The following is a 9,236-nucleotide window of genomic DNA, read 5'->3' as shown; positions in this document are numbered from 1 at the left end:
TTTTTTTTTTTTTTTTTTACTTCATGTTTGATATTTATCTATTGAAACAAAGTGTTGATGGGCTGTGTTTGGATCATGGAAGTTTCAAAGTTCATTTGTTTCTTGTATTGCAGTCGATGCAACGGGGAGATCCAACTTGGATTGGTTTCGTCTATGCATTCGCAATTTTCGTTGGTGTGGTATGCCTTCTCATATCCACTTTTGAAAAACATATAATGTTTATTTGCTCCATTTTTTGAATGCCTTGAGCAAATGGCTACTTAAATATTATTTATTCAGTCATCTGGAGTGCTATGCGAAGCTCAGTACTATCAGAATGTTATGCGAGTTGGTTTTCAACTCAGGTCTACTCTGGTAAACAGTCTTTCTATAGTAGCTACTTTATCAAACAAATTTAAGTTACGTTTGAATTTTCAATCTGAATCGGAGGCTGTGGGTCTCTTAAAAACAAATGTGTTCCTTTTAATCTTTATTGACAAATGTTATTCGTTTTCTTAACTGCAGGTGGCTGCTATTTTTCGCAAATCACTCAGATTGACTCATGAGGGGCGGAAGAATTTCCCATATGGGAAAATTACAAATATGATATCAACAGATGCTAACGCCCTTCAAGTAGGCACGGACACCCCTTGCATTTTATATACAGTATCTACCTTAGAATAAACTTGACAAAAAAGAATCCTGTATGTTACCTTAAGATCTATTAGTTAGCTCACAATTTCTATCACTGTACGTCTTGAAAAATATTAGGTGATCCTTGTAACTTGATAAAAAAGAACCGTTACTAATTTCCTAAAACTTTTGTTCAGCAAATATGTCAACAGCTTCATGGGATATGGTCTGCCCCATTTCGTATTATCATGTCAATGATTCTTCTATACCAGCAATTGGGTGTTGCTTCACTTTTTGGGGCTTTAACTCTAGTCTTGACGGTTCCTATGCAGGTAATGTAGTTGTTAGTAAAATTCACAATCTTGTCACTAAATTTACCTTTATAACTTATCTTATCTAATTGGAATGTGTCATTTGCCTATGCAGACTGTAATTTTTAGTAAAATGCGAAAACAAACAAAGAAGGGACTTCAGGGGACAGATAAAAGGGTTGAACTCACAAATGAAATTTTAGCAGCCATGGACACTGTGAAGTATGGTTAAATTTATCTGATAAGTTTACAATTTCAATACATCTCTGCTTTCTTGACACCAAGCTCAAAAATATTTCAGATGCTATGCATGGGAAGCAAGCTTTTCATCCAGAGTTCAAGAAATAAGGAATGATGAGCTCTCGTGGTTTCGTAAGGCGCAATTACTTTATGCGGTATTGCCATCTGACATGCTTTCTTATTTTTTTTTTTTATTGGTTAGATACCAAACTTCCGTTCAAAAAAATGAAAGAATACAAGGGAAAAACCAAAGAACAAGTGTCCAACACTAACTACAGATGAAGTAAAAATTTTATGTTTAAATTGTTGAGAATTATTGGGAGAGAGTCTCACATTGGCGATGATCATGAGTTTATAAGTAAATTGGTATGAGGCCTTTCGGGAAAACCAAAAGTTCATCCTCCTTTTCTTTGCGTTTCTGACCAAACTTCATCTATTGCAGTTAAACGGTTTTATTATGAATAGCCTCCCAGTGTTTGTAACTGTAATTTCCTTTGGGGTATTCACATTTCTTGGTGGAGATCTGACTCCTGCGAGGGCCTTTACATCACTTTCCCTGTTTGCAGTGCTTCGTTCTCCTCTAAACATGCTTCCTAATTTATTAAGTCAGGTACTCGATCATTTCTACTGCACTTGTATTTTTCCGTTTTCTTTTGCTAAAATATTTCTTACTAGACCTTATCTGAAAAAGAAGTTTAGAGGATATGAGTTGATGTGTAAGAAATTTGTTGTTCATATTTCATATAACATAATTTTTTATTCTGAAAGAAAGAAAGCCTATTCACTTTCTAATTCTACTCTAATAGTACAGGTTGTAAATGCACATGTATCATTACAGCGTATGGAGGAACTCTTCTTGACTGAAGAGAGAATTCTTGCCCCAAATCCACCGCTGGAACCTGGGCTTCCAGCAATATCCATAAAAAATGGATGTTTTTCATGGGATTCCAAGGTTTTTTATTGGCATTCTGTATACCCTCATATACATGATATTTTGTATGATATTTGTTTCTTCTTCAATACACGGGTCTATAACTTCATCTATATGCAATTTGAATTAGACATGCTGGTAAACAGATGAACCTGACATCTTTTGTAGGCCCATTTTTTTCTTTTTATGCAGTTACAGCCAGAATGTTGGCTCTTCTAATCAGGATAAAGATGACATTGAATTTGACAACATGGTTAAGAAGACCTTTTAAGTTGGAAAGTTTTTTATTTTTCGAAATGAAACTATGCTTTTATACGATAATATGAAAAGCTGCGCATAAAGCTCCAAGAATGCCCGTTCGCAGACAAGAAAAACAAATTTCATGTAGAAATGATAGAAAAGATGACTGTATTTTTTGTTTCAGAGTGTAATTTATAGCATCTTTATGTGTCACATTGACTTGAGAGTATGCTTATTTGTATCTTGTTCAAAAAATATATATATCTTCTTCTGTGCTATGAGGTTGTCATCTGAGAATAGCGGCTGTGAAATGTAACCTCTTTGCAGGTAGAGAAGCCGACATTATCAAATGTCAATTTGCATATAGAAGTTGGCAGTTTAGTTGCAGTGGTTGGAGGTACTGGCGAAGGAAAAACGTCACTTATAATGGCAATGCTAGGGGAGCTGCCTCCCTTGGCAGACACAAACATCGTTGTCAGAGGAACAGTTGCTTATGTTCCTCAGGTGTCATGGATTTTCAATGCCACTGTGAGTCACAATTCCTTTCTTCCTAACTATAACCCTCATTTCTTCCTAACTATAGCCCTTCTGATTTACAAATGTTTTCTGCTAGGTTCGTGACAATATATTATTTGGATCGGAGTTTGAATCAAACCGTTATTGGAAGGCCATTGATGTCACTTCCTTGCAACATGATCTTGACTTGCTTCCTGTAAAGTGGATTTCAAAGTTATTTACCTAGAGATGCTTATTTAAATTGAATGCTTTAACAATTTTCCTCGCAAACTTGCTTGTCAGGGTCGTGATCACACCGAGATTGGTGAAAGAGGTGTAAACATAAGTGGCGGTCAAAGACAGCGAGTTTCTATGGCTAGAGCCGTATATTCGAATTCTGATGTTTACATTTTTGATGATCCTTTAAGTGCTCTAGATGCTCATGTTGGTCAGCAGGTATGCTTCTTGCCTAAATTTCCTTGAATAAACATTTGTTTTAGTTCTTCATTTGGGTTCCAAAACTATCAACTCTATTTTGTTTTCTTCATATTAGTTTCTCATTTAAGTTTAGGTCTTAGTATATCCACTGCTGAAAATAGACAAAAGTTGGTAACTTCTGGAGCTCATATGTAGGTCTAATGTGAAGTTAATGTATTTCAGGTTTTTAACAGATGTATCAAGGAAGAGTTGGGAGGGAAAACCAGGGTGCTTGTCACAAACCAATTACATTTTCTTCCCCAGGTCGACAAAATTATTCTGATTTCCGAAGGCATTGTTATAGAGGAAGGAACCTTTGAGGAACTCTCCCGAAACAGCAAACATTTCCAGAAGCTAATGGAAAATGCCGGGAAACTGGAGGAACAAATGGAAGAAAAACAATACAATAAAAATCATTACCAAGAAAGTCCGATGCCTCCTAATGGTGGACTCGGGAATAAATTTCCAGAAGACACAAGTTATGCAGGAAAACGGAAAGGAAAGAACTCTGTACTAATCAAGAAGGAGGAGAGAGAGACAGGAGTAGTAAGTTGGAAGGTGTTAATGAGGTAAGACATCAACTTACAGGAAATTCATGCTTCAAAATGAATTTGTATGCTTAAAACTAAAAAACAGAAACACCAAAATCAATGATACAAAGAAGCACTCTTTCTTAGGATCACGAACATCCACAATGGTATGATATTTTTCACTCTGAGCATAAGCTCTCATGGGTTTACATTTGGTTTTCCCAAAATGATCATTCCCTTAATTAGTCAATGTGGGACTCCCTCGCAACAATCCTCCCCCCAAACAAACTACACCATAGAGCCTGCTCTGAGGCCTATGGAGCCCTCAAATAGCCTCCCTTAATTGAGGCTTGCCTCATTCTCTGGAGTTCTTGAACAAAGTACACCCTGTGTTTGATACCTGAGTCACTTTTGACTACACATTTCGGGCTCACAACTTCTTTGTTCGACACTTATGGCAACTTTGTCGTATGTGTAGGTATAAGGATGCATTAGGAGGTACTTGGGTAGTTATCGTACTCTTTTCATTTTATCTGCTGATAGAAGTCCTTCGAGTTTCGACTAGCACGTGGTTAAGCTTTTGGACAAAGAAAAGCACTTCAGAAAATTATAACGCTGGATACTACAATCTCATCTATACAGCGTTGTCCTTTGGCCAGGTGAGTAAGTCCTGATAGAGTTTGTTGACACAGCTTACTTCTACAATATTTATGTATTTCGGAAACTACCATGTTTTCGGCATCGAGATATTCTTTTCATCCAAATAATTGGACATGACGACTTGTGCTTTTTCCTTGTCTGAGAGTTGTTCTGTTTGTTTCCTTCTAGGTGACCTTTACACTAGCAAACTCTTATTGGCTAATCATTTCAAGCCTTCGTGCGTCTAGAAAATTGCACGATTTCATGCTAAATTCAATTCTAAGAGCTCCAATGGTGTTCTTCCATACCAATCCAATTGGACGAATTATCAATAGGTTTGCCAAAGATCTTGGAGACATTGATCGTACTCTTGCCAATATTATGAGTGCGTTTCTTGGACAACTGTGGCAACTACTGTCAACTTTTGTTCTAATAGGTCTTGTGAGCCCAATCTCCCTATGGGCCATTACGCCGCTATTGATTGTGTTTTATGCAGCCTATTTATATTATCAGGTATGATGTTCACTACTTTTATTCTGTTCCTTTTTGTCAATAAACTATGGAGGAGAAACTGAATTGCATCACATGCTTCTTTCAGAGTACCTCACGTGAAGTCAAACGCTTGGATTCGATTACTAGATCTCCGGTGTATGCTCAATTTGGGGAAGCGTTAAATGGTCTGTCAACTATTCGTGCATACAAGGCGTATGATCGAATGGAAAGCATCAACGGGAGGTTCGTGGATAATAACATCAGGTTTACTCTTGCAAATATCAGTTCGAATCGCTGGCTCACAATAAGGTTGGAAACATTAGGAGGCCTTATGATCTGGTTGACAGCAACTTTTGCTGTCTTGCAGAATGCAAGAGAAGAAAACCAGGTGGCCTTTGCATCTACGATGGGATTACTTTTAAGTTATACCCTAAACATCACAAACTTGTTAAGTGGTGTTCTTAGACAAGCAAGTAGGGCTGAAAATAGTTTAAACGCTGTTGAACGTGTCGGCATATACATCGATTTGCCTTCAGAGGCTCCAGCTATAATCGAGTATAACCGCCCCCCATCTGGTTGGCCTTCATCTGGATCGATTCATTTTGAGGATGTTGTCTTACGTTATAGGCCTGGACTTCCTCCAGTCTTGCATGGGCTATCCTTTAATATTTTACCAACTGACAAGCTAGGAATAGTTGGAAGAACTGGTGCAGGAAAATCAAGCATGTTGAATGCATTATTTCGAATTGTAGAGATCGAACGAGGACGAATAACAATTGATGGCTATGACATTGCTAAGGTTGGGCTAACAGATTTGCGGAAATCTCTAACTGTTATACCTCAATCACCAATTCTTTTTTCAGGTATGCTTTGAGTAAACTTCTAAATCTTCTCTTGAATTCAATCTATTCATCCATCTATCATTTGTTTAGGAACTGTACGTTTTAATCTCGATCCGTTCTGTGAACATAATGATGCTGACTTGTGGGAGGCTCTTGAGAGAGCACATCTTAAGGATGTAATTATGAGAAGCTCTTTTGGCTTGGATTCTGAGGTAAGAAGCTTTGCCAACTTTAGCTTATGTTGAATAAAACTTAAGTACAATCTCATACTTGTTCAAGGTTTCGGAAGGAGGAGAAAATTTCAGCGTTGGACAAAGGCAACTAATAAGCCTTGCTAGAGCGTTGTTGAGAAGATCAAAGATCATTGTTCTTGATGAAGCAACGGCAGCTGTTGATGTTAACACAGACTCTCTGATACAGAAAACTATCCGTGAGGAGTTCAAATCATGCACTATGCTGATAATCGCTCATCGGTTAAACACGATTATTGACTGTGATCGGATTCTCGTGTTGGATAAGGGTCAGGTATGCCTCAGTTTTTGATTGATGAGTGCACAGTTCGTGCTAGTGGCTATGCCATTGTTCCTCGCTTATATCAGAACTACCAATTTTCATGCAGGTCATAGAATATGATGCCCCTGAAAAGCTGGTTTCAAATGAAGAAAGCGCTTTCTATAGAATGGTTCAAAGTACAGGGCCTGCAAATGCTCAGTACTTATGCAGCTTAGTTCTTGGAAAAGAAGAGACCAATCCACGTGATGAAAACCAGTTACTTCAGAATGGTCATGGGAGATGGCTAGCAAAAACCCACTGGATGACTGCTGCTCAATTTGCTCTGTCCAGAAGTCTTGCTGCCTCTCAAAATGATCTCAGAAGGCCAGACATTGATACTGTTCATGGGAATGATATCATTGGGAAAGCAAAAGATGCAGTTCTAACGCTGCATGGAGTTTTGGAGGGGAAACACGACGGACTAATCGACGAAGTACTAACTCGAGACTCGATTCCTAGATACGGTTGGTGGTCGTCTTTCTACCGAACAATTGAAGGTACGCTTGCATTGGTGTGTCCATTTCTTTTTCTGGTTTGAAGCTCGTTTACTATCAATATTTGACATGAAGCTGTTTCTGAATGAATTTTTTTGATTTATCCCTTTTATGTTGTTGGTCTCAGGGCTGGCTGTGATGAGCAGGTTGCACAGTTACAACAAGCTTGGTGATGGTGAAGATGATGAAGCTGAAGAGAGGCCGTTTGATTGAAGCCAAAGTTCTTTATTGTTATCATTTTGGAATAAAACCATGTTCTTGTCGTGTTCTTGGTCGAGAGAGATATTTTCGTTAATATTCCTCGTATCAAATTAAGCTTAATGATACAGTTCAAAATTAATAAAAATTGACAAGTTTTGAGGGGGGAAATCTCAATCAACGAAGGAAGAAGATAAATATGTGACCAGAGGTACTTTAATTAAGGTGGGATCATTAGATTTGAAATACATCTTATTGTCCGCTTATTGTCCGCTTTAGTCCGTTGTGTATCACCTTTTGTTTTCATCTCCGATCTCACAATCCACTTCCTTAGGGGTCATTGTCTTCGCTGTCAACCGTCCGATGTCTAACTTTGATGCAATTTGTACCCCTCTATGACCTTATGTTATGTATCACAATTTGCTCTCCTATCCGATCTCACAATCCACTCATATTAGAGGTCAGAGTTTTCTATTATTAAATTGTCCGATATCTAGTTTGGATACAAATCGGGCCAAATCCAGCTTTTTGAGTAGAATTTATCTGCTTTGATCGGTTATTTATAAACGTTAACCGTTTCCATCCCTCAACGAGGAAGGTTTACATGAGATTTCACAATTATTTATCATAATTTCCTAGAATATTTTTCACATTTATAAAAAATACATTAAGCCCGCCCGCTCGCCCGCCCGCCCTCGGCTCCCTCCCGTTTCTGTTTCGATATATTTCTGCAGTGCACTTCCCTTCCATCCCAATCCCACTTCTCGTCTGTTGGTTGCCATTGATGTCTCTCTCTCTCTGTAAACACTGTATCTCCTTCTCCTCATCTACCTATCTTTGGCGCTCGTCAATCATCTCTTATAGGCCCATCTCTCGCTCGCCCTGTAGCTTGGATTTCTCGAGGGTTTCTGGCCGCATTTGCCTCTGTTTCAGCTTCCACAGCTTGCATGATCTTGCGCCCTCCCAGTTTTCTGATACTAGGTGCGTTTTTTCTACTTTAACGTAAACCCTCACAATGTTTCAAGAAGGACGTGTATTTGTGTGATTTTTATTCAGATTGAACTCTCCGCATCGGCTGTGTTCTTTTTATGGTTTTAATTAGATTATAAATTGGCTTATTGCTTTCCTGTTTCAACAAAGAAACCCAACTGTTCGTTGATTTTTTTTGGATAGTTAGGAAGCTATAGCTTCATTAAGATGCAATTTCAAAATTTCCGCTCTAGAACCAAATCCTTGAACTATAAATATGCATTCCAACTGAAGTTAATATCGGAGGAAGAATAATAACAAAATTATTTTGTTAATGCGCACGAAGAAGCCGCATTAACGATAATATCAAATCTATTTTGTTAATGCACACAGAATTTTCGCCTTGTGAATCACCTAATTGCCAGTTTCGTCCGTCTGGTTGAGAGTTTGAGGTTTGGTTGGTGGATTCGTTCTACACATTATTACATTAGAAATAACATCTAAAAGAAATTTTCTTACCGAACTTGTAGGTTGAGCACGTTCAGATGAGTTCCAAATTCACATCTAACTAAGTGCGAATTTGAGATGTTGTTTTTAATTTTGAACCATTGCTGATTTAGTTTGGTCCTTTTCCCCCCTATCATAGTGTTTCTATTAATTTCTTCATTAATTCAAAGGATAATTGTGTTAGACCGCTGATTTTGAAAATGTACTTATACTGATTGTCAGTACTCCGGCACCAGTGTTTAAAATAAAGTTTGTTCAGTTATGGAGTAATTGTTTGATTTTTCTCATTTGAGTTCTTAAAGACTGGAAAAATTTAACTTGCATTTAAAATTTGGATAGTTTATTTGTGATCATGAGATGGATATTGTAAGTGAGTCTTTGAATCAAGAAAAATCATTTTCTGTGGAACATCAAGAGGAAGCATTTTTATGCCAACCCCTTTTTATCAGTTGCACATTCTGAATTTTGTTGTGTCCTGACACTGTAGATATACCTCAACGTGAAATGTAAAATTTCATTGTAAATATATTTTTTTTTTGCTTGGTTCACGAGTTAAAGTTAATTCACACCACTCTCTTTAAAAATGAAGTTGAATCCCCAACTATTAATCCAATTATTTGAGCTTTATTTTATTCTCGACTCTCTGATGTTTTTTTTTTTTTTTTTTTTTTTTTTTTTTTTTTTTTTTTTTTTTTTTTTTTTTTTTT

The 9,236-nt window shown here is 37.4% G+C and overlaps 2 protein-coding genes across 4 annotated transcripts in view; both read left to right on the top strand.

The window, feature by feature from the left end:
• Nucleotides 1-7,234, top strand: part of LOC111803448 (ABC transporter C family member 12-like) — a 12,663-nt gene extending 5,429 nt beyond the window's left edge. For all 3 annotated transcript variants that reach the window (XM_023687849.1, XM_023687848.1, XM_023687847.1), the window contains 19 exons: nt 114-179; nt 280-354; nt 505-612; nt 810-944; nt 1,039-1,145; nt 1,225-1,318; nt 1,606-1,773; nt 1,975-2,115; nt 2,662-2,862; nt 2,948-3,046; nt 3,133-3,285; nt 3,490-3,875; nt 4,315-4,495; nt 4,665-4,988; nt 5,074-5,830; nt 5,900-6,021; nt 6,089-6,334; nt 6,429-6,858; nt 6,983-7,234. In XM_023687849.1, coding sequence (XP_023543617.1) covers nt 114-179; nt 280-354; nt 505-612; nt 810-944; nt 1,039-1,145; nt 1,225-1,318; nt 1,606-1,773; nt 1,975-2,115; nt 2,662-2,862; nt 2,948-3,046; nt 3,133-3,285; nt 3,490-3,875; nt 4,315-4,495; nt 4,665-4,988; nt 5,074-5,830; nt 5,900-6,021; nt 6,089-6,334; nt 6,429-6,858; nt 6,983-7,068 — 3,879 coding nt within the window. In that variant the 3' untranslated portion in view covers nt 7,069-7,234. The remainder of the gene's footprint in view (nt 1-113; nt 180-279; nt 355-504; nt 613-809; nt 945-1,038; nt 1,146-1,224; nt 1,319-1,605; nt 1,774-1,974; nt 2,116-2,661; nt 2,863-2,947; nt 3,047-3,132; nt 3,286-3,489; nt 3,876-4,314; nt 4,496-4,664; nt 4,989-5,073; nt 5,831-5,899; nt 6,022-6,088; nt 6,335-6,428; nt 6,859-6,982) is intronic.
• A 496-nt stretch (nt 7,235-7,730) lies between these two features.
• The window catches only part of LOC111803655 (ABC transporter C family member 12-like), a 21,661-nt gene continuing 20,155 nt past the window's right edge, over nt 7,731-9,236 (top strand). The window contains exon 1 of the mRNA XM_023688166.1: nt 7,731-8,034. The gene's annotated coding sequence lies outside the window, so the exon portion shown is untranslated. The remainder of the gene's footprint in view (nt 8,035-9,236) is intronic.

This window comes from Cucurbita pepo, chromosome LG10, assembly GCF_002806865.2.
Source record: "Cucurbita pepo subsp. pepo cultivar mu-cu-16 chromosome LG10, ASM280686v2, whole genome shotgun sequence".
NCBI lineage: Eukaryota > Viridiplantae > Streptophyta > Magnoliopsida > Cucurbitales > Cucurbitaceae > Cucurbita > Cucurbita pepo.
This window is presented reverse-complemented; position numbering and strand designations above follow the sequence as displayed.